Source organism: Xenopus laevis, chromosome 3L, assembly GCF_017654675.1.
Source record: "Xenopus laevis strain J_2021 chromosome 3L, Xenopus_laevis_v10.1, whole genome shotgun sequence".
Classification (NCBI taxonomy): Eukaryota; Metazoa; Chordata; class Amphibia; order Anura; family Pipidae; genus Xenopus; species Xenopus laevis.
In genome coordinates, this window is record NC_054375.1 from 150,299,334 (window position 1) to 150,325,327 (window position 25,994).

Genomic DNA, 25,994 nt, shown 5'->3' on the forward strand with positions numbered 1-25,994 from the left:
CATGCCCATTATTGTGACCACACCCCTTAAAAATAAGTGAATGTAAAATTTATGAGAGTGCTATTCTAAGTACTTTTGCAATTTAAATTCATTTTTTTTATATCCAAGATATTAAAATATTAATGTACTGTTAACATCATTGAATTGTGTTACAAAAGCGCCACCTGCTGGTCATTTCCCCACCAGTCTGACCACCAAGTAGTCAAGGAAGTTGTCAGGAGAAAGAAAGAGGCTGCTCTGATGTTCTTCTGCTTAGGAAAAAAATTAAAACCCTTTCTCACATCTTTCTCCTGACAACTTCCTTGACTTCTTGGTGGTCAGACTGGTGGGAAAATGAACAGCAGGTGGCGCTGTTGTAACAAAATTCATTTATATTAACAGTACATGAATCCTTTAATATCTTGGAATTAAAAATAAATAAATAAATAATGAATGTACATTGTAAAAGTGCTTAGAATAGCCCCCTCGTCAATTTTGCATTCACTTATTTTTAAGGTTTACTTATCCTTTAATGGTGGAAGCACACCAAAAAACTAAACTATAATTCAGTAGGTAGCCATTGCTCTGCATTGCTCAGGTTTTTGTGCACAAGCCCAGCAACAAATTACACCCATTTGTCATGGTGATTTTAACGTGGCTATGAAAAATTTGTGAAAAAAAACCCAAAATCGGAAAAGTTCACAAAAAAATCATGAAATTTGGACATTTTCACGTGAAAATCAGACATTTTCACGTCAAATCGGGAAAATCGGAAATTGACGCCCGTGTCCAAGCTGACGCTGGCGTTAAAGTCAATGGGCATCCGAATAGTGTTGACGCTCGCCGATTTTGACGTGAGCGACTTTTCGGAAAATTCGCCGCAAATTCATGTCAGGCGAATTCGTACATCACTACTGGCTAAGTGATTTTAGCCTGGCTAAGACCCCCAGACAGGTTAATAATGTATCACTTGCACCCCCCAAGAAATGTTTGTTTCTGAGACCCATGAACAGAGTATATGCAGGTGGGCCCCCAGATGCAGTCAGGCCAGGGAGAATGTAGAGGAATCCTGGGTTCCACATCTGCAGGAGAAACATTAGCGGAATAAATGATCTATTCATTCTCTCTCCCAGTCATTAAAGGGGTTGTTCACCTTCCAACACTTTTTTTCAGTTCAGTTGTTTTCAGATTCTTATGTCTTTCTTTAGCAGCTCTGGAAAGGGGGTTGATGCCGACTCTGTACACCGTTCTCAATTGATTCATTTAGTTGATACATTTCATATCTTTGGCCCTACTGAGCCAAATCATTAAAGGGATACTGTCATGGGGAACATGTTTTTTTCAAAATACCTGTTAATAGTGCGGCTCTAGCAGACTTCTGCACTGAAATCCATTTTTCAAAAGAACAAACTGATTTCTTTATATTTAATTTTGAAATCTGACATGGGGCTAGACATATTGTCAGTTTCCCAGGTGCCCCCAGTCATGTGACTTGTGCTCTGATAAACTTCAGTCACTTTTTACTGCTGCACTGCAAGTTGTAGAAATATATAATCCCCCTCCCTTCTCCACCAACAGCCTAGAGTAACCAGATAACAGCTGCATGATAGATTTAAGAACAGCACTCAATAGTAAAAATCCAGTTCCCACTGAGACACATTTAGTTACATTGAGTAGGAGAAACAACAGCCTGCCAGAAAGCAGTTCCATCCTAAAGTGCTGGCTCTCTCTGAAATCACATGACCAGGCAAAATGACCTGAGATGCACCTACACACCAATATTACAACTAAAAAAAATACACTTGGTTCAGGTAGAGTGAATTTTTTGCAGTGTTAAGTGTCATTTAGGAATAAAAACTACACCATAAAAACCATGACAGAATCCCTTTAAAGGCAGCTGATATAATTAATACAATAGTTCCATAGATGCTGCTGAGAAATGCATTAACTAATGCAGCAAATTGTAACAGCTCAGAATTTGCACCTGGATCACTGAGCTGCCAGAATGAAACATCAGAGACACAAACATTACATTTAAACAATAAAATATATAAAGCAACTGAAAATTGTTTTGAAGGTCACCAACCCCCTTTGAACCACTGCATAGTTGATAGGGTACCTGGGATCCTAGCAACCAGGTCATTGTTAATGTATCAAAGTGGAGGGTGACAAAAACAAGACATTAAAACATTTAAAGGAGAAGGAAAAGCTACAGAGGCATTTTATTGCCAATAGATTAGCCACAATAGTGCAAGGTAGAATGCTATATTTATTCTGTAGAATGTTTTACCATACCTGAGTAAAAAGATCTAGAAGCTCTTGGTTTGTTTAAGATAGCAGCTACCATATTAGCTTGGAGTGACATCACTTCCTATATGTTCACATATAGTTCTGGGCTCAGATTACAGCAGAGAAGGGGGAGGGGAGGAGCAAACTGAGCATGCTCAAGCCCTAGCCCTGGAGGTTTAAGCTGAAAACAGGAAGTCTGATACAGAAGCCCATGAGTACACAATAGAAGGAAAGAAATGTGGTGTTTCTTTTGACAGAGGACTCAGAGCAGCATTACTTTGAGGGTTTACTGGTGTATTTATATAGACCTTTCTGATAAAGCTTACTTAGTTTTAACCTTTACTTCTCCTTTAAGTAACCACAAACAATAAAAGAGCAGAACCAGGGCATAGTGTTTTAGAAAACCATTGCATGTACAGTATATCATGCTAAAAGTTAATTTCAATTCCTTTTTTGGGAGAAGATGAAGAAAGAAAAGTGCACCGTGTTGGCCAACAATAACAGACATGTAGTCAAACCTGCTTTAGAGATCCATTCCATATATCCATTCAGTTCCCTCTCAATTTGCTGCTGCCTCCTCAGTTTCATGAAGGTTTGGCGGTTCTCCACGCGCTCCCTCTCTTTGGCAAACTCCCTGCGCACAATAGAAAAGGTCTGAGACAGTGATAACACAAAACAACACAACAACACAACAAGATGTCCTTACAGGAGAGACTAATACAATATATAATACACATGGGCCCTGAATATCCTATAAATGATATCCTTATAAACAGTGAGTTCTGATGTCATCAGTTATAAACGGTGAGTTCTGATGTCATCAGTTATAAACGGTGAGTTCTGATGTCATCAGTTATAAACGGTGAGTTCTGATGTCATTTCTGTCACGTGACTCACTGAAATTTGTGTATTATAATAAATATTATAATATTAGAAGTTACCTCGGAGTTCCATGACCGGTATAAAACCACAAGGCCGAGGTCATGAAACTTCTCGGTAACTTACAATATCCTTCTAATTTACAAGAGGGGGTACTTTATTCACTATATAAACGATGCTTAGTGATGTCATCGGTTATAATTAGAGCTTAGTGATGTCATTTCTGTCACATGACTGAAACTTGTGTATTATAGTACAAAGTAAAGTACCCCCTGTTGCAAAATATGAGGATGTTAGAAGTCACCTCAGAGTTTTACAAGAGGGGACACTTTATTACAGTGCTACGCAATATGTTGGCGCTATATTAATTCATGATAATAATAATATGAACCATATTATATTTGTGTGCGTGTGTACATTGTACATCTCCTATGACACGTGCAGAAGCAGAAAACATGGTGGATTGTGCCTGTTATTGCTCTTTGCGCCCTGGACTGCACTTGATAAACAACCCCTAAAGTTTTAGAAGCTTAGGCAGTGGCTCTTACAATGATCTAATATGAAGACTGATAGCCAATAAGCATTAAGGTATCTCTTGCCTTTCATCCAGGGACCGACAAAATGGGACTCTTCTTTTGCTGTGGAACTAAAACCTCTGATACAATTACATTTTAAAAATGAATTCTAGAAGTGAATAATTAAAAGTAACAATAACAATAAATTTGTAGCTTTACAGAACATTTGTTTTTTTTTTTTTTATATGGGGTCAGTGACCCCCATCTGTAAGCTGGAAAGAGCCAGAAGAAGAAGAAGGCAAATAATTAAAAATCTATAAAAAATAAAATGCTTAGAATCGGCCATTCTATAATATACTAAAAATTAACCAAAAGGTGAGCCTCCCCTTTAATGCATAGATGTATTTAATATCTATATACTGAATGCAAGGGTTATTTATAAAATAAATGAAATTGGTTAGCAGTAACAATATTGTAAATTGGTAGTAGTGATGGGCGAATTTGGGGCGTTTCGCTTTGCAGAAAAATGTCCGAATTTCCCGCAAAATTTGCAAAACGGCGCCAGCGTGCGTTTTTGGTGAAATTGCGTCGTCAATTTTTTTTTACGTCACCGAATTTTCACTGGTGTCGCAAATTTATTCGCCGGTGACGAATCGTGGGAATTCGCGCCTGCCGTATAAATTCGCCCATCACTAATTGGTAGCAGTCTGAATTGTTCAAAGTATTGCATTATAATAATGTCTGTTGTTTTTTTGTAGGGATCCACTGAATCCAGGATTCGGTTCGGGATTAGGCCTTTTTCAGCAGGATTCGGATTCGGCCGAACCCTTCTGCCCGGCAAACGAATCCTAATTTGCATATGCAAATTAATGGTGGGGAGGGAAATCACGTGTCATAAAACAAGGAAGTAAAAAATCCCCCTTCCCGTCCCTAATTTGCATATGCAAATTAGGATTTGGTTCGGTATTCAGCCGAATCATTTGCAAAGGATTCGTGGCCGAATCCAAAATAGTGGATTCGGTGCATCCCTAGCATTTTGTTCTGTTTTAACTCCATTTTTGTATACTGTTTTTTGTATATGCATGCTATGAATATTGTTTATTGAATTGAATATTTGAATATTGAATAATCGTTTTTTTTCTGGTTGACGTATTTGTAATCTGGTCTCATTATGTACTTGTAAACAGTAAACATAGGGGCCGATTCATCAAGCTCGAGTGAAGGATTCGAAGTAAAAAAACTTCGAATTTCGAAGTGTTTTTTGGGCTACTTCGACCATCGAATGGGCTACTTCGACCTTCGACTACGACTACGACTTCGAATCGAAGGATTCGAACTAAAAATCGTTCGACTATTCGACCATTCGATAGTCGAAGTACTGCCTCTTTAAAAAAACTTCGACCCCCTACTTCGGCAGCTAAAAGCTACCGAAGTCAATGTTAGCCTATGGGGAAGGTCCCCATAGGCTTGCCTAAGTTTTTTTGATCGAAGGATATTCCTTCGATCGTTGGATTTAAATCCTTCGAATCGTTCGATTCGAAGGATTTAATCGTTCGATCGAAGGAATAATCGTTCGATTGAAGGAATAATCGTTCGATCGAAGGAATAATCCTTCGATCGTAGCATTTGCGCTAAATCCTTCGACTTCGATATTCGAAGTCAAAGGATTTTAGTTCCTAGTCGAATATCGAGGGTTAATTAACCCTCGATATTCGACCCTTGATGAATCGGCCCCTAAATGTGATCTGAACAGTGTTTTCCACATCCTTGTATTGCTGTGTTTAGTGTTCACTTTGATATAGAACCCATTAGACTTTGATACTACACAGACTTACCCAGAAAGGACACCAAGGACAAGATTGAGCATAAAGAAGGAGCCAATGATAATAAGGGGAATGAAGTAAAGCCAGTTCCATGCACTGCCGAACACATCGTTACTCTGTGGAGAAAAGGAAAGTAGGACGTTGTTAATAGACGCTTGTGTGTATGTACAAGGTATGTGGGTGCTGTAAATAACCATTATATATGTTAGTCACAGACCCATGTGTGGCAGGATCTGTATGTAGGAGGAGAAAGGAATAGAATATATGTAAGGTTGGGGTACGCTTCTGTTAGTGTGGGATAGTTTACTATGGATGGAGATGTAACCCTGGTGAAGGGAGAAAAAGTAAGAACAAGACAAGATGGTAACAGCAAGGCAAGATTCAAAAACAGAAAACAATATGGAGACAGTAGAACAAAATTGATGAGGGTGCTATTCTAAGTACTTTTGCAATGTACATTCATTTTTTTTTTTTAATTCCAAGATATTAAAGGATACATATACTGTTATTAAGAATTAATTTTGTTACAACAGCGCCACCTGCTGGTCAGTTTCCCACCAGTCTGACCGCCAAGTAGTCAAGGAAGTTGTCAGGAGAAAGAAAGAGGCTGCTCTGATGTTCTTCTGCTTAGGAAAATAATTAGAAACCTCTCAAATCTTTCCTAAGCAGAAGAACATCAGAGCAGCCTCTTTCTTTCTCCTGACAACTTCCTTGACTACTTGCTGGTCAGACTGGTGGGAAACTGACCAGCAGGTGGCGCTGTTGTAACATAATTCATTCATATTAACAGTACATGTATCCCTTAATATCTTGGAATTAAAAAAAAAAAAAATAATGAATGTACATTACAAAAGTGCTTATAAAAGCACCCTCATCCATTTTACATTCACTTAAGGTTTACTTATCCTTTAAGAAGTTAGGACATGACTGTAACAAAATGGGAAGATGCTGACAGTAGGGCAAGAAAGAAACAGTAGGACAAGATGGTGACAGTAGGGGAAGACACAAATATTAGGAAAGATGAAGAGAGTAGAGAGAGGACTCTGGCATTGGGGTAAGATGGAGAGAGTAGGGGAGGATGTTGACATTTGGGCAAGAAGGCGACAGTAGGAAAAGATGGCGACAGTAAGGGGAGACAAACTTTAGGATCAGATGGTGACAGCAGGGGAAGATGGTGAACGACACTAGCAATAGAGAAAAATGGAGACAGCAAAATACAAATGGTAACCTCCAGGGTGCAACATTACAGATTCTACTGTACTTAACACCTGCAGTAGGGCAACTGTTCAAGGCCGGGTTCCACCAGCATTTTGCACCTCCAGGCACAAATTGTGCACCTAGGGATAACTCTCCAACAGAAAGCATTTCAGAGAACTCCCAAGCATGATGTCCTAATTTACAGAGGTCTGCACATTATAAAAAATAAATGGTGAGTTCTGCAGCACCCATGCTAGAAAAAAAAGGATTGTTGATAAAAAGCACTGAGTTTTTCCCTTTGCAAACTTGTAAATGAAGTGCAGTGACAGTAATTGGTTACTCGTGGAACAGGGCACTTATAGGGGAGGGATAGGTACAGGACAGTTTTTGGGGGAAGGGTCTGTAAAAGAGATGGGGTAGGTGCAAGGCTGGTACAGGGTGTATATATAGGTTGAGGCCAGTTATTGGTGGCTATGCCTGTTACTGGTTGGGGCTAGACAAGCTAATTACAGGATGATGGTTCCTGGAGGCCAGCAGTGTGACACACAGGGCAGGGAGGCATATCATTGAGCAGAACAGTTACTGGGTAAGAAATCACTGCTGAGCAGGAACAATATTCGAGCTCCTTGCATTGAGAGGACCACCCCCCTCCTTCCAAGTCCCTGCAGGGAGATATGGGGTGGGGGGAGCTGGCGCTGTTATCTACGTGAGCTCTGAAAGGTTCCTGTGCCCATTCCTTGATACTAAAAATACAACTGGCAGCAGAAAGCATCCAAAGGAAAGAAAAAAAGAGCATTGCTCCTGCCTGAGCAAGAGGGATGGGGGAGGGCCACGTCTCTGGATATAAAGAGGCTGCCCTTGAGCATCCAGAGGTAACCACGAGACCGCTGGACTGTCACACAGAGACTGTCACTCACGGAAACATTAACCACACGGATACAGGAAATCAATAGGGATAGAAACATCCCTTCTTCCCCCTCTCCTTCCCTCCATTCCCACAGCCCTGTGTTTTCTTGTGGATTCCCCGATCCTGCAGTTCTCTTCTAAAGGGCAAATAAGAAAGCTAAAGGGTGAAATCCCATCCTTATAATGTCAATGCTACTGCACTTTAATGGTGACTGAAACATAGAAGGCAGTTCTCCTCCAGGTCTGTTAATCAGCAGGCTTTTGCTACATTCTTTCAGGAGTCACAGGCGGGAGTGCAGACATACTTGTATATTTATTTTCAGCATGTTGGGTGCCATGGCAGGTGTTTGCACAGGGGTTGCTGGTGGCACCTACACAGTAATTCAATAAACTCTGTATGGGCCAATAACCACTGCAGGAGAAATAAAAGGGTCATTTGCAAAGGGCAAGGGCATTGAAAGTATAAACAGGTGCAGGAGAGCACCCCTTCTTCATCTTTTAGGGAACACTTATGCCCCAGATTTGGCTGGGCAATATACCTTGCGGCCAAAAACTCCCATTGTGAACTGCTCTCCTAACTTGCACCTCCCTCGACCCCTGCCCCCTTCTTATATCATTGGGTAAAAAGGCCCTAAGCAAAAGGTTCACTTTAAAGAAGCGCTCTAATCCTTTAACCCTTCAATATTTCACTATTAAAACATTTAAATGATGTTATCCAGGCTTAATTCCTGCAACGCTCACCCCTTTACTGAGTGGGTCCGGGTGCAAACGCCCGAACCTGTCGCTTATATATTATACAGGTCACTCACTGCTCCTGGTGTCTTTTCCAGGTGTGACGCCCCGAACCTGCAGCTTTGGGAGGCTTTCACTACCAACTCAATACCCCTGCGGCATGCACTCAACAGATCAGCAGACGGCGGTGAAAAAACAGATTTATTAGCCAGTCATATTCCCTGACGCGTTTCGTGTGATCCCACACGTACTTGTATTGGACGTGAAACGTGTAAGGGAATATGTCTGGCTAATAAATCTGTTTTTTCACCGCCGTCTGCTGATCTGTTGAGTGCACGCCACAAGGGTATCGAGTTGGTAGCATAAGCAAAAGGTAGCAACCCTGTGTGCAAGTTGGGGGGCAAAGTGGGACACTAGGGATGCCACCTGTCCTGTTTTGACCCTGACAGCCCGGTTTTATTGAAGGGCTGTCTGGGTCAAAACTGCCTGCCCGGTTTTCCTAATTTGGAAAAACAGGCAGGGTTCCCTATGATTAACGCGGAGTTCGGCAACTGGTCATAGCCCCACCCCTGACGTCATGACTCTGCCCCAGGCACACTTCTACCCTACCCCCATTAGACGGCCCAAAAGGTGGAACCTTAGGGGACACCACACAGCACTCTATTCATGGGGGGGAGCTGCAGGTCCTGTTCTAAATAACTAATTATTGTAGACAGTCATCACTGACGGTGCTAAATGAAAAATTCTATTTTCGGTTAAAAAAATAAATAGATAAAAAAAGGACTGTCTGAAAACAAGGTGAACCTTCCCTGAATGTGAGTTATTCTGCTGAAGACAGGCTGAATGCTCTAACAAAAAACAGTCCTCCCACTGGATATAAATTACTGTCACATTGTAAAGGCAGAGATTACTAAAAAAAAAAGGATAAAGGGAGAAAAACAAGGCGAGCACGTTTCATGTAGAAAAATGGTCTTTTCCCTTTTTTCAAGGTAACTAGACTTCAGTTTGTGACTAGATGTTGGACATAAGGTAAAGAAGAATTGAGAATAAACGGTTCTTACCCAAAGGAATAGTAATGGCCTTGCAAGAACTCCCAGAAGAAATGGTAGTGCCACAGATAACCTTTTGAAGGTAACATTGCCACAAGCCTGTTTGAGCAATATATATACATATATATATATAGATATAGAAACACACTAACCTTGTCATCATTCCTCTTTATGGGCCATTCCCCATTTGGTTTCTCTTGACTAGTAAACTATCACAATGTCCTTCATCTCTTTCTGTCTCTCCATGTTGCACCTCTGCAAGTCTCACATGCGCATATACATGTATATTCTCACATAAAAGAATATCTAATATTTTAGTACATCAACGTTCATATTAAATGAAAGAGAATGGAATAAATATATAAGGGGATGCAATCACCAGGATTTTTACCCACATAATTTCAGTGTTGTTTTGGTCCTCAAGAGGACATGACGCTAATGTGCTTGAATTATGAAGTGAATGGACACAAATGTGCTGATAATCTCCAATTCTTCTGGTGCAACTGCACTTTGGTTCCAGTAGGAATTGTAGCGTCACATTTCCTAGGTGGAGTTAGATTTCTAAGCCACAGAGAGATGCTGAGGAAGTGATGAGGAGGCAAAGCAAGATGGTGGCCGCAGGGGATAAGAAAAACAGGTCATTTCTAGAGGTCGGTTTTACTAGCCATAAGGGCAGATTTTGTTGCCGCTCTGAGCATTGATTTATTGCATCTGCCACAACTGCATCATGAGTAACTACCCCTGACAACTGCAATAATGCTGAAATGATGGGACAATATGCAGCATGGCAACTGGCTCTGAAATTGCACTTTGCCCACTGTACTTGCAGTCCTAAATGACCCCTTAAGCCTTCCCAAAAGGAGACTAACTGCTGTATATCAATATATATAATAATAGCTTAATCAGTTGAAAGCCTTTCGTTTTTAGATAGGGAGATAAAGGGCCGTACTCCCATCAAAGAAAAAGTCAAAATGAAAAGGGTTGAGCTTGGCAAAACAAGGAAGAAGCTGATGATGAGTCAATTTTATCCTTCGATGCAAATCTTGTCAACCCATTAATTGTCCTTAAACATTAAGACTAAAGTCTCAGCCTTCCTATTTGGCTGTTTTACTACAATCATGCAAGACTCACTTATCATCTGTCAGTTGCACTAGTTACTACTGAATATAAGTAGATCTTTGTTCCACAGTTTCCTTTCAAAGAGGAGCAAAAGACTTACTGGAGCTCCGGTCGGGTGGTGCTCCTGTAGTTCCCATTTCCCAGTGCACTAAATAGACTACTGTTCATACTCAGGGCCACCATCAGGGGGGACAGTTGTGATGAGCCCAATGGATTTTACCATTGAAGGGGGGCCTGGCTGTGCTGCACTTCCAAAAGCCTGGAGGAAGCCATAGCTACTGGAAGAGCCAAATGGAGCCAAAGTCACAGAAAGAACAGAATGGAGCCAAAGTCGACAAAAGTGCCAAATGGAGCTGAAACTGCCAAAAGGAGTGAATGGAGTTGAATCCACCAAAAGATTTGAAGTCGTCAACAGAGCCGAATGGAGCAAAGCAACCGAAAGAGTCGAATGGAGTCAAAACTACCAAAAGTGACCCAAAGCCAGACCCAAAGATGAAGGAAGAAGCTGTCATGTTATAAATGCAGACAAATTCTAAAACTAAGTGTAGGTACCTGCTTAAAGATCCTACCTAGACATGGTGGCAGGCTTAATAATGCTTTGGCCAAAAGTTTCTGTTCAGCGATTATCTCTGTGTAGCTTTTTTACTGTGCTGTGGTGATGGGGGAGGCTATGGTGGGGTGGGCCAAATCCTGCAGAAGTGCTGGGATTCTGAACCCATGTCATAGATCAGTTTCTCTTGGTTCTTTTCATGCTTCTAAAGATACATTCTCAACATTTCAAGCCTCCTTGGGTTATATAAAGGCTTCTGATTGTTGACATAAAGGTCAGCATTCTATCATGTATACCAAAAATATTCAAGTCATCGAAAAAGGATTCTCAGATTTTGAACTTCAAAACTGGCCCATCTTGACTTCAGGCTACTCAGAAGCATATAGTGAGATAAACTTTGGTCACACAGGCTTTTAGAAGCAGGGGGAAAGTTCTCTAGCTTCAGTTTATTTGGCCATGGAAGTCATTATCTCAAGGTACCATTCTTAAATTCATTGTACTGCTTTAAGGGACTCAAGGGACTCGGCCTTGACTGATATAAAAAAAAAAAAAGGTTCAAAAGGAGTGAATGTCTAAAATTGAATCTCTGTTTTTATATTTCATCTCTGATTTATGTCTTTGTAAAGATGTCCCTTGTGGTACAAAGTCAACTCTTCCCCAAGTGTCTCTGAATAAAGACTTTTTGCATTCATCTGGATTTCTCTCTCACAGAGATTCACTATTTCCTCTGTATGTGAACATTGACTACCGTCTGTCTCTCAGAATTTTCTTTGATTCTTATTTTTGATCCAACAGCTTTGTTTGCTAAATGTTGTCCTCTGTTCCAGAGTCCCAGAGTCTTTTCCAAAGAAAAGGCGTCAAGGTTAATGAAAGAGAAAATTCATTGCAAGGTGAATGTCACTCATTATTATCCAAGAGTACCACAAGTCACTATGTATTATCCCAAAATGTGCACCACCTCATTTTAGGATTGGGATGAAATTGGCATCTAAAATCCACTGTAGAAGATTGAGGGAACCGAAATAAATGAGGAGATATCACTGCCTGTGTTGCAGGAAATTACTTTGGTGGAGGTTATGTTCATTGTCATTAGTGCATTCTATCTATCTCTCTCACAACTGGTGACTAGCAAGCACAATGGATACTACTGTTTATGTGGCTTCAGTTCCACTTTAAAAAAGGTCTTCTGATTCCCACAATCAGTCCCTCTTATTTCCAGGGCTGGATTTTCATAGGTGGCACTCCAAGGCCCAGGGGCGCTCCACCAATGAGATGAGTTGAGCTACTCGCCTCAGACGGCAGCGCCCCCCTGGTTGCCAGGGGCGGTAAAAATGCCGCTCCTGGTAACTAAGAGCCGAATTTCCGGATTTCAACCTGGAAATTCAGCTCTTCTAGTGCAGAGAGCACAATTGCACTCTCTGCACTAAGCAACATGGACTGGCCCTGCCCTTTCCGGTGCTGTAAAGGTGAGTGCCGTGGGGAGGGGCGGGGGCTGCAAAAGAAGGCCACCTCAGGCGGCATAATGGCTAGAATCGCCCCTGCCTAGGCCTGCTGTCGTTCATCACCCCCCTCCCCTCCCTATTATTCGCTCAAATTTTCATCATTGGGACCAGACCAATGGGATTGGTGCATGGGAAATTAAAAAACAATCTTATCTCTTGCTCATTCCCAGTGTTTCAGAACCAATGTGGGTGTGATTGGGCAACATGCCGCCCCCTAAAATCCTGCCGCCATAGGCTCGGGCCTTGGTGACCGCTCCACAAATCTGGGCCTGCTTATTTCCACTTCCTCTGGTATAATATAACGGATCATACCCTGATTGTACAGTGGTGCCTGGGGTTCCGCACTTACAGTTACCCAAAGTTGAGTGTAGGGGTGCCCAACACCAGCAGACAAATCATATTATGGAGAATATATTGTCTATAGCAAGTGTGCACAAAACATGGTAGTGTTTTCCCTCGAAATTCTTCTTTGTTTTTTTTTTCCAAAATTTCTTTCCCTTTCTTTTGCTTTGCCTTCATCTCATCCATTCTTCTCCATATCTTCATATCCTCATTCAGTTAATCCCACATTTCCTTTTCTTTGTCTACTCCTCTCTTGGCAGCAGATTTCTACTCTCTCCCTCCTCCTTGTTCCTTTTCAGTTTCTCCTGACTGTGCAGAATGCAGGAATCATTAAGCAGTCACTCTTGTGCAGCAGTGTTTCCTGTGCTGCATGTCAGGCCTTTCCTCTCTATCAGAACGCAGTGTGCCGTACCAAGCTACAAGTGTTTCACATTTCCACTACATTATATCATTCATATGGCAGCCCCAGCTGTATAAAAGATTGTTGGTGTATTCCCACTATTCTACTTGTAGGGAATCTATACAAGAACTCCAGCAAAAATGCTTGAGCAAATATAATTTATAGTGATGGGCAAATAAATTCACCTGGCACGAATTTGTGGTGAATCACCACCGGCGAATACATTTGCGAATCTCCCGTGAAATTTCGCCTGTGTCAAAACTTTTTGCCCGTGCATCCAAAAAAGATGATTGTGTCAAAATCGGTGCGCGTCAACACTATTCAGATGCCCATTGACTTTAACGCCAACAATTTACGATTTTCGCGATTTTTCCGGTAAATGTCAGATTTTCGCTATTTTTAGTGAAAATGTCAGATTTTCACAATTTTTTACGTGAAAATGTCTGAATTTCAAGTTTTTTCCACAAACCTTTCCAATTTCACAAATTTTCTGCAATTGTTTTGCTGTTTCGCAAATTATATGTATTTTTCGGCAAAGAGAAACGGGAGAAATTCTCCCATCACTAATAATTTACAATGTAATAAAGGCTATGGACTGCCTCTTCAACAGGGGTGGGCTTGTCTGACCTTCCTAAACCCTACAGCCCCCTTTGCTCTTAGTGGCTTGCCAGCTAGCAAACCCAACTGCCCTATGTGAATGATCACCTCTTAAAGGGACACTATCATGGAAAAACATGTTTTTTCCCCCAAAACACATCAGTTAATAGTGCTGCTCCAGCAGACTTCTGCAGTGAAATCTGTTTTTCAAAAGAGCAAACAGATTTTTTTATATTCAATTTTGAAATCTGACATGGGGCAAGACATATTGTCAATTTCCCAGATGCCCATAGTCACGTGACTTGTGCTCTGATAAACTTCAGTCTCTCTTTACTACTGCACTGCAAGTTGGAGTTCTATCACCCCCTCCCTTCTTTCAGTCTCTCTTTACTACTGCACTGCAAGTTGGAGTGCTATCACACCCCTCCCTTCCACCCTAGCAGCCCTTCAGCAAAACAATGGGAAGGTAACCAGAAAAAAAAACACTCAATAGTAAAAATCCAGGTCCCACTGCGACTCCTTCAGTTACATTAAGTAGGAGAAACAACAGCCTGTCAGAAAGCAGTTCCATAGTGTAGCCCTGGCTCTTCCGAAAGCACACGATCAGGCAAAATGACCTGAGATACACACCAATATTACAACTAAAGAAATACACTTGTTGGGTTAGGAATAACATTTTACATGGTAGAGTTTGCAGTGTAAACAGTGGAATTTAAAAATAATAAATTACACCATAAAAATCATGACAAAATCTCTTTAAGCTTCCAAAGAAGGTACTGAGCTAAGGCTACAAGAGCTATACAATATATATTGCAAAGGAGACCAGCTCACAAGGTGTAGTCTTGCCTAATATAGTGCTGTTTTGCTACAAGCTCCTATTAATACCAGATAAAGAATGCTGGTCTATAATTGGTATATATTGATTTACTATAAGAAGAAATGTGCAGCCACTAGATGCTCCCTGCCAGACACTACTTTGAGCAAAAAAAAATCCTTTATTTGAGAAAAGGACAAAATGCAGCCCAAGAATTCATCCCAAGTCTGGTACAGTCTGTGAGATATCAGTGCTCACATCATTCCCTTGTAAAATTCCAGAGTTTTCTTGGGAAGCTGCTTATTTCCACGGAATAATGCCACGGGTCATGTAGACTTTGGACAAAAGGAAAAGGTATTGCCTGAGAATTGCAGTCACTGAATAGGGTTATTGAATATTGTATCATGTACAGCAGCCTTTCTTAAATTAAGAGATTTGGATAAGTTAAATACATTCTATGAATTACTATTTTCTATTACAGAACCAAATGTTGCTGTATTAATGTGGAGAACCGCACTAAACAACATGGAGACTTGTTTTTGAGTCCTGAGCCATAGTTTAACAACCCCTACGTTACACCATATTGATGCCATAATAGTTTCACCCATGTGATATCACCAGCACTGCACAGTTGCAAGAGACAGTCAGTCTTAGGTACCCCTGACTACAAGTCTCCTGATGAAGGAAGGAAAAAGTATTGGAAATATGACAGTTTGTGCTGTTACAGCATCATGCTATTCTATATAGGGAATGTACAGCAGTCCCAAACACACTTAATACATCCATTCTATTATTATTTTGCCCCATGGTGGGACTGACCCTGAACTCTAACTTATTTTTCCTTTCAGGTCTGTAATCTGTAGTTGGTATAAAGGCAAGTGATTGTGCATAATAAGTGTGGTAGTAGCATGAGCCATACAAGCGATTGAACAGGTGGTTTGCTGTGGGGTCCCAAATCACCTCCCATGTCTTCTGTGGTGACTGCCTGAAGAGGCTTGTTAGTCTGGCCTGAAAATATGAAAGACCCCATGTGATAACCAACTCAACAAACACCTTCATGCAATTGCAGTGGTCATTTTGTCCACAACTTTTTGGGCTGCTAAAAATCTGTGAGGCAGAAAATCTACCTGCGGATCTTGTACTCAATTCTTTCTTTTTATTTATTTTTAAGGTTACATGACACCCTTGGAACACATCTTATAGAAAAGAAAACATTACACAGCCAGGGGGGAAAATGGTATCACCCACCTGATAATATCGCTAGAATGCTTCCATTAGAGGTTCTACTTACATAATAAAGGATGTCCGTCCATCCTTCCATAGTTATACACTGGAATACTGTGAGAATTGCAAACAGAATGTTGTCGAACTGCGTGATGCCATTATTAGGACCCTCCCATTTGCTCAGGCACTGGGTATTGTTAGGGCAGCGTCGAGAAGAGCTGTCATTGCCGCAGAGACCCTCAACCTTCATTTCTTCTGTAAAGTGAATGACATAAGTTTTACTAAAGACAGATGGAAAAGAGAAATCTCATTGGGGGCCTATTGGCCCAAATTAATCATCTTTTGAACTGATATCTTATAGGGAATTCACACAGATACTGGTTGGACCATCAGAATATCCAATGACTGCATTTGGCTATTAGCTCTAATCAATGATCTCCCTGGCTCCCAATACTGAGGCTTAAGGGCTGAATGATTACAACAGTCTGAACTGGTCCACTACCTGGATGGTCAATTAGATTAATTCACTTATTTAGTTACCCATACACTGTAGATCTATCTGTGAATGGCAAGACTAACTGAAAAGGTCAAAGATAAAGGAATTTTCACATCATTTGCAGTTTAAGATAAGAATGTCCAAGTTTGTACCGTATATACTCGAGTATAAGCCGTCCCGAGTATAAGCCGAGGTACCTAATTTTACCTCCAAAAACTGGGAAAGCTTATTGACTAGAGTATAAGCCTAGGGTGAGAAATGCAGCAGCTTCTGGTAAGTTTCAATCAAAAAATTGAGAGTTTCTGCTTCCATTGGAGGTGCCGGCGTCTCGTTTTTGGATGTCGGCGACAATTCTTGGACGCTGGCGAATATTCTTGGAGACTATTCTTAGATGCCGGCGACCGTTTTTTGCTCTTGACCCGAGTATAAGCCGAGGTAGAGTTTTTCGGCATATTTTGGGGGCTGAAAAACTCGGCTTATACTCGAGTATATACGGTATACAGAAAAGGAGAAAGAAGGAGAAGTGAGAGAAGTTTAATACAGAAAATAGTAGTAGAGTTGAAGCAGAATAAATAAGGAAAGAGTAGGGCAAAGGACTTGGAAGGCCAAAGAAACCGGAAAAACAGAAGAGTGATATCAAAGGAAGATGAGTGAGTTAGAAGTGGATAGCAGAAGAAATAAAAGAAATAAAGAAGAAGAAGAAAGAAAGGGCCAGGAAAAAGAAGAATGTTATGATGACACATACTGACTGTGCAATATTACTTTGGAATACAGGCAACTAACAAAAACACCAATATCAAGGGGCAGATTTATTAAGGGTCAAAGTGAAAATTAGAATTTTTGATTTTTTTTTTTTTGGTCAAAACTCTCAGAATCGAATTGTGAATTATCCAAACTTTAATTTTAATTTGAATTCTAATTTTAAGATATATTATACTCTGGCCCTTTAAGAACTTGAATTCAACTATTCGCCATCTAAAACCTGCTGTATTACTGTATAAGTCAATGGGAGAGGTCCAGGGATCAATTTGGTGCTGTATGTAGCCTTCCTGACATACAATTTTTTTTCGAGCTTTTATAATTCGAATCAAATTCTATTCGAGTTTTCGGATCGTTTAAATTTCGGATTCCTGTCCGTCTAAATATTTAGAAGGGTTTTGTTACAGTGAGAGCTGTGAAGCTGTTGAATTCTCTCCCTGAATCAGTCGTACATCGAATGCATTGAATACAGCATTCGGTTCGGCATTTGGCCAAGATTCAGCCTTTTTCAGCAGGATTCTGATTCGGCCAAATCTAAGGGCCTGGCCGAACTCGAATCCAAAAAAAGACATGACTTTTCATCATGCAAACAAGGAAGTCTTTCCCCCTCGTTTTCCTTAGTTACATATGCAAATTATGGTTCAGATTTGGTTCTGTATTTGTCGGGATCTTTCACAAAGGATTCGGGATTCGGCCGAATCCTAAAATAGTGGATTCAGTGAATCCCTAATTTATTTACATTATTTCTTTAGATACCTGTATGCCAGATATTTTTCCATTGTTGGCATATCAGACTAAGTAACAAAGTCCAATATATATTTACCAATATATATTAAAAGATGTGTCTTTATGTGTTTTATTGAGGGATATGAAGAACCTGTAGTCCACGAACGAACCATAAGCAACCAGTCAGATTTGTGGTGTAATTATTCTAACAAAGGCAGGACAGTGATCCTCAGCAAAGGAATTCCAGTAACCCAAAGTTACCCATCAGAGGTTCATATCATCATTGTAACTGCTAGACTAGTAGCTACCTACTAATGAGTTAATTCCCTAAGAACCATAATTAAACAGTATCATGGTTTTGTCCTGTTTGAACATCACAAGCATCCTCCATTGGTTTCATTGCTCACATAACCAGTGATACTTCATATTATCCATAGCAAGGTCATCAATTCAGCACAGGTGTTAGATGCTGTATTTTTGTTCCTACCAAGTAGACTTAAGCCAAGGTATAAATATACAAAGTAATGAGAAGAGAGAAAAGTGTCCATTGGTTTTATCAAAAAAACAATCCATTTGGATTTGAAATTGAACCCACAGTTTGCATTGCTAGATATGAAAGGTTACTTTCAACAGTCCTATTTTAGACCTTCGATAGTTGTCACTGATGAAATATTGTCTTTTTGTTGGTTAGTTATGGCAGCTACTAGAAAATCAATATTTTTTTGCTGGATTAGGGAGAATCCCCCAACTCTTAAAGATGTGCTTTCATATTTATTTAATTTATGCACTCAGGAGGTAATTAGGTTTAGAATGGAAAACCTACTTCAAAGGAATAGAATTAAAAGTAGATGGTCCCTTTATATTTCATCATTGGAGACTAATAAAAAGGAGTTTATTCTTAAACGCATGGGGTAAAATGAGGTTATGAATGAATAAGGTAACCTTGTATAGTCTAAGCCATTCACACATGTCATTGTTTTGGCCACATTGTATTTATTTTGAATTGAGAATAACAGGTCAATTTGTTTGTTTCTAATTTGTTTTGTTTTTTTTTCTTTTTTATTGTTTTCATGAAGAAATCTTTGGAATTTCATCATATGTAATTTTTTTTTTTTCATTTGGAAACATATGTATTTTATCTTATTAAGTCACTGTATTTTATTGAAAACTTAATAAAAAGAATTTTAAAAGAAAAAGAAAAGTGTCCATTACCTCCAGTCATGTCATAGCAGGACGAGTGGAATTTGCCAATGTAGAAGTCGAGGCCGATGATGGCAAAGATGAGGATAGCAAAGAAGAGCAGCAGTCCAATCTGGAGCAGAGGGATCATGGCTTTCATGATCGACTTCAGCACAACTTGTAAACCTGGAGGGACAAATAAGATAACCGTATAAATGTATCCATAGCAGACACTCACATTGATTTCTTAACCTTTATTATTCAAGGCCTCACATGCTTTTTGCCAACATCCAGGCCCAACCCATTTGAAGGGCAAGATGACCACAGTAGGGTCAGATGAAGACAGGGAATGCTAGGCAATAGGTAATGTACTCAATCAACATCGTCACCTGATAAAAACTAGTGCCGAACCTTGAAGAAATAAAACTGCAAGTGTGGCAATAGATTTACGTTGCCATAACTTATACTCACCTAAAGGAATTGTTCAGTATAAAATAAAAACTGGGTTAAACAGATAGTATAGGCAAAATATGTTTCTAATATAGATAGTTAGGCAAAAATGTAATGTATAAAGGCTGGAGTGACTGGATGTGTAACATAATAGCCAGAACACTACTTCCTGCTTTTTAGCTCTTTTGGTTTCCACTGATTGGTTACCAGGCAGTAACCAATCAGTGACTTGAGGGGGGGCACATGGGCCATAATTGAGTTGAACTGAATGCTGAGGATCAATTGTAAACTCACTGAACAGTTATGTCCCATGTGGCCCCCCCATATAGTCACTGACTAACTCAGAGTTAGAGAGCTGAAAAGCAGGAAGTAGTGTTCTGGCTATTATGTTACACATCCACTCACTCCAGAATTTATACATTATATTTTTGGCTAACTAACTATATAAGAACCATTTTTTATTTTGCACAGCCTGTCTATTTACCCAGTTTTGATTTTTATACTGAACCATTCCTTTAAACATTATTCAACAACCCTGGACTACCAAAGGCCACCTTATAGAGTAGTCTCAGCTCTTAGTAATTTAGCACCTATATTAGAACCCAGCACAAGTCTAATCAGATTTAGCAGCACCCAAATTGCACACATTTGATACCTCCATCTGCCATAACACATAAAAGCTATGTCATCTAAGAGTAGAAAGTAGGCAGAGAAGTGTATTTTCTGACATGACAGCTACCCGACCAATACCTGTATTTTTTTTATTATAGTTTACTGAATGCAAAGAACAGCCCATAGAATATTTCAGGGATGCATGGAATCCAGGATTCGGCCTTTTTCAGCAGGATTCAGATTCGGACAAATCCTTTTGCCCGGCCGTACCTAATTTGCATATGCATATATATTAATTTGCGTATTAAAATTAGGGGCAGGAGGGAAATAGCCTGTTTTTTTGTTACAAAACAAGGAAGTCAAAAATGTTTCCCCCCTTCCCACCCCTAATTTGCATATTAGGATTCCAATTCAGTTCGGTATTCAGCCGAATCTTTAGCGAAGGATTCAGGGTTTCAGCCGAATCCAAAATAGTGGATTTGGTGCATCCCTAGAATATATTGCACACAGCATGCCATCATGCAAGGCTGTGTCTGAAAGGTACAAGTATGAAGAGTCTGAATTATTCTGGTGTCCTGCGGAAATTTTCAATTTTTGCTGGAAAAAACACAGAAAAAGAAAATAATTTTTTCAAAATCTGGATTTATATAAAATGGAGTCTATGGGAGATGGCCTTTCCCATAATTCGGTGCTTTTCTGGATAATAAGGGATTTCCGGATTTTATACCTGTACTAAACAAACAGCGTGAGAGGTAAGTACATGGCTACATTGTGCCAGGTGAATGATATACAAGGAAAGGGTGTGCATAGTACACTCACACTCATCCACGCTTCGCCACTACTATGGCCAGTGCAAATTGTGCACACCAGCGTGGCATTTACATTTGGGCTAATGTGAGGTCAAATAAAGTGGTATAGAGTGCATTGAGAGTAAATAACATGGTACTGTACCAATTGTTTTTTTTCCAGCCTGCCTGCCCTTCTTAAATGAGCCCTTTAGCATTTATATGTGGAAAAGTAGGCTTGGAAATGGCTGCAACCATAAGACAGACTCATCACTAGTTAAACATGGCTAAATACTGTAAGGGTAATTGGAAATAACATACTTGGAATCCCAGAAACCAGTTTGAGAGGTCGCAGTACACGTACAGCTCGGAGGGTCCTCAGATCGAACTCTGGGCCTGTAGATGCCACAATGCTGAAAATAAAATATAAAGAAAACGACAATTTAACACATATAAATGTTATTTTAATATTATAATTTAATTATAATAAACAAAGTATCTGAAAATTAAATACACTGTATGTGTTTCACACTTTATTAAAATTACCCAACTTGAATTCCATATTGTCCCTGTAACTCCTTATTCCACTAACCCCACCCCTGAGCCCCTTATTGTCCCTGTAACTCCTTATTCCACTAACCCTTCCCCTGAGCCCCTTATTGCCCCTGTAACTCCTTATTCCACTAACCCCTCCCCTGAGCCCCTTATTGTCCCTGTAACTCCTTATTCCACGACCCTCCCCTGAGCCCTTATTGTCCCTGTAACTCCTTATTCCACTAACCCTCCCCTGAGCCCCTTATTGTCCCTGTAACTCCTTATTCCACTAACCCCTCCCCTGAGCCCTTATTGTCCCTGTAACTCCTTATTCCACTAACCCCTCCCCTGAGCTCCTTATTGTCCCTGTAACTCCTTATTCCACTAACCCCTCCCCTGAGCCCCTTATCGTCCCTATAACTCCTTGTTCCACTAACCCCTCCCCTGAGCCCCTTATTGTCCCTGTAACTCCTTATTCCACTAACCCCTCCCCTGAGCCCCTTATTGTCCCTGTAACTCCTTATTCCACCAACCCCTCCCCTCAGCCCCTTATTGACCCTGTAACTCCTTATTCCACTAACCCCTCCCCTGAGCCCCTTATTGTCCCTGTAACTCCTTATTCCACTAACCCCTCCCCTGAGCCCCTTATTGTCCCTGTAACTTCTTATTCCACTAACCCCTCCCCTGAGCCCCTTATTGTCCCTGTAACTCCTTATTCCACTAACCCCTCCCTGAGCCCCTTATTGTCCCTGTAACTCCTTATTCCACTAACCCCTCCCCTGAGCCCCTTATTGTCCCTGTAACTCCTTATTCCACTAACCCCTCCCTGAGCCCCTTATTGTCCCTGTAACTCCTTATTCCACTAACCCCTCCCCTGAGCCCCTTATTGTCCCTGTAACTCTTTATTCCACTAACCCCTCCCCTGAGCTCCTTATTGTCCCTGTAACTCCTTATTCCACTAACCCCTCCCCTGAGCCCCTTATTGTCGCTGTAACTCCTTATTCCACTAACCCCTCCCCTGAGCCTCTTATTGTCCCTGTAACTCCTTATTCCACTAACCCCTCCCCTGAACCCCTTATTGTCCCTGTAACTCCTTATTCCACTAACCCCTCCACTGAGCCCCTTATTGTCCCTATAACTCCTTAATCCAGTAACCCCTCCCCTGAGCCCCTTATTGTCCCTGTAACTCCTTATTCCACTAACCCCTCCCCTGAACCCCTTATTGTCCCTGTAACTCCTTATTCCACTAACCCCTCCCCTGAGCCCCTTATTGTCCCTGTAACTCCTTATTCCACTAACCCCTCCCCTGAGCCCCTTATTGTCCCTGTAACTCCTTATTCCACTAACCCCTCCCCTGAGCCCCTTATTGTCCCTGTAACTCCTTATTCCACTAACCCCTCCCCTGAGCCCCTTATTGTCCCTGTAACTCCTTATTCCATTAACCCCTCCCCTGAGCCCCTTATTGTCCCTGTAACTCCTTATTCCACTAACCCCTCCCCTGAGCCCCTTATTGTCCCTGTAACTCCTTATTCCACTAACCCCTCCCCTGAGCCCCTTATTGTCGCTGTAACTCCTTATTCCACTAACCCCTCCCCTGAGCCTCTTATTGTCCCTGTAACTCCTTATTCCACTAACCCCTCCCCTGAACCCCTTATTGTCCCTGTAACTCCTTATTCCACTAACCCCTCCACTGAGCCCCTTATTGTCCCTATAACTCCTTAATCCAGTAACCCCTCCCCTGAGCCCCTTATTGTCCCTGTAACTCCTTATTCCACTAACCCCTCCCCTGAACCCCTTATTGTCCCTGTAACTCCTTATTCCACTAACCCCTCCCCTGAGCCCCTTATTGTCCCTATAACTCCTTAATCCAGTAACCCGGACTAACAATAATTTGAACATACAGTCATATGTAAATAAGAAAAGACCAATCAGAGACATGCTTCAGACAGCCAATCCAGGGAATCGATGATTAAGGAAGGACCAATCAGAAACATGCTTAGGATAGCTAATCCAAAACACCAATACAAATTAGTTTAGACTATTCAAATTCACATCTTGTACATATAATTACAGATACAGTCAGTTAAAGATACTTAAGATATTTTCTCAAAAAACTTTTGTTGTGGAAATACAAAAAGTATATGAGTGACAACGGACAAACACTTTAGGTAGTACTTAAATGTATTTAAACAAAACAAGAAGCATTATAATCCAGGTTCATTCCAAGTGGTTTCCTAGTTTCCAAGAAAAAAAATCCATTTTGTTTCCTGTTTAAGAAGTTTTTCTAGAATATCCCCCCCTCTGTTATGTGGAGATACTTTCTCTATGCCAGTTACGTAATATTAAGGACACAAATAGATAGACCCCAGTAGCCAGACACTTTACTTATTGTACTAATAATTCTCTTCATTTCTTTTCTGTAACTGGCACAGATTACTTTTCAGTTTTTGCTGTGACTGATCCTTTTAAAGCAACACTATGGGGCAAATTCACAAAGACGCGAAGCGCCGAACGCTAGCGTTAATTCGCTAGCGTTTGGCATTTTCGCTACTGCGCAAATTCACTAACGAACGCTGGCGTAGTTTCGCTAGTGTTACTTCGCAACCTTATGCCAGGCGAAGTTTCGCTAGCGACCAAACTACGCAAATTCACTAACTTGCGCAGTGTACTGAACGCTACCTTTTACGCTAGACTTCCTTCGCCACCTCAGACCTGGCGAAGCGCAATAGAGTAGATAGGGATTGTTTAAAAAAGTCAATTTTTTTTCTAAGTCCCAAAAAACGCTGGCGTGTTTTCTACATGATGGCTGATAGGCTGAAAAAGATCGAAAATTTTTTGGGGCTCCCCTTCCTCCCCCCTACATTTCCTGACTCATGGCAACTTACCTATACAGTGGGCACATGTGTAGGGCAAAATAAAATTTTTATTTGCTGATTTGAAGGTTTCCCAGGCATTTGTAGTGCAGATACGTGTTCCTCCATTGAAATTTGAATTTCGCGCCGAATGCAAATTAGCCTTCCCTAGCGTAACTTCGCTTTATATAGCGAATCAACGCTAGCGCAACTCCGCAACCTTACGCTACCCCTGTGCGCAACTTCGGATTTTAGTGAATTTGCGGAGCCCTGTCGAAACTACGCCTGGCGAAGTGCGGCGAAGTTGCGCCTGGCGAGTGAATTTGCCCCTGTGTGTCAGTAAATACGTTGCCATAGGAAATGACGAGTGTTGCCTAAAACACATGAATCGTATAAATGCTCAAAAAATCCCTTTATTTGAGTGTTGTAGCAAAGACAATTCTCATTATTCCCTATGGAACTGCAAAACCCACCATGTGTCATTGCCCTACGGCACCCAAGGGTGGGGTCACTGTAATAAGATGTTGGAAGAGTAATGAGATATTCCGCTGTTGTTTCTGTAGGTCCAGGTAAATAGCACAGTTGTGCTTTGTGTCAATGCAATGGGATGTAACAGGCTTAATAATAGAGTTCCTGTTATATGAAGAAGATGTATTAGGAGCTTAGTGGCTGCATTAAAAGTAATAAAATGAGCGATTGGCTCTCAGAGCTGGGTTACCTAAAAATATAAATCAAGGGCAATACAAAAAGGATTTATTTCTGTTAATGATGGAAGAAAAATAAAAGGGGGGGCAGAAGGTGACAGGCGGCTATAGGTCTTTCCCCATTCAGCAAGTCTCCATGGCAACAAGCCATGCCTCATTCACATGGTTTCCAGGACTACCTTTGCCCCGTTTCCATGGTAATGGGACCACTGTTCATTGATACCATCTTGCTTGGGACCAGAATTCAGCTCTGCTTTGCTCTCTACCCTTCCCCCCATTCCGTTCCTCCGAGAGGTTGAGTTTCTCCCTTTTCTTGCCGGGGTGGGTGGGGGTGAAATAGAGTGATTTTATGAATGACTGAGGATGCTCAGAGAAGAGTGCAATGCGTGTCAATAGGCAGCCATAGTGAAAGGAAGGCCATACGTGTTACTGCCTCAATGTCAGTATAACGGTTCATACAAAATACGAGATTCCATTGCTCCTGGCTCATAAACTGATAGAGGGGTCTCCTATAGCTACACCGTTTGGTAAATGACTACGGGGCCTGCATGAGGATTAGGCAATCATTTCTCCATGGATAAAGGGTGTCATAGAATGATTAGAAAACAGCGATAATCTCCCAGGTAGGAAATGTGTAATCGGGGATTTTGTTATGGAAAAATTGAAACGGCTTTGGTATTGGAGGGGATAGAAAAGCAAATTCAATTAAAAAAACATTTTATAAAAAAATTTTATATTTTGTACCAATTCTTTATATACAATTTATAAAAAAAGAATTTATAACTGTAGTATTATAAGTCACCGAGGAGTTCCATGACCATATAAAAGCATGAGGGCTGAGTGATATTATATAGGTTATGGAATGCCAAGGTGACTTCTAATATCCTCATATTTTCCTTATATTTTAATAAACAGGTTTCAGTGAGTCATGTGACACAAGTTGCATCACTGAGCACCAGGGTCGATCTGGAGCATTGGGG

General features: G+C 40.8%; 1 protein-coding gene across 9 annotated transcripts in view; it reads right to left on the minus strand.

The window, feature by feature from the left end:
* Nucleotides 1-25,994, minus strand: part of LOC108710372 (voltage-dependent P/Q-type calcium channel subunit alpha-1A) — a 172,918-nt gene that overhangs the window by 127,846 nt on the left and 19,078 nt on the right. For all 9 annotated transcript variants that reach the window (XM_041587298.1, XM_041587299.1, XM_041587295.1 and 6 more), the window contains exons 3-7: nucleotides 21,246-21,337; nucleotides 19,111-19,263; nucleotides 15,985-16,172; nucleotides 5,498-5,601; nucleotides 2,787-2,902 (exon numbers count right to left, since the gene is read on the minus strand). In XM_041587298.1, coding sequence (XP_041443232.1) covers nucleotides 2,787-2,902; nucleotides 5,498-5,601; nucleotides 15,985-16,172; nucleotides 19,111-19,263; nucleotides 21,246-21,337 — 653 coding nt within the window. The remainder of the gene's footprint in view (nucleotides 1-2,786; nucleotides 2,903-5,497; nucleotides 5,602-15,984; nucleotides 16,173-19,110; nucleotides 19,264-21,245; nucleotides 21,338-25,994) is intronic.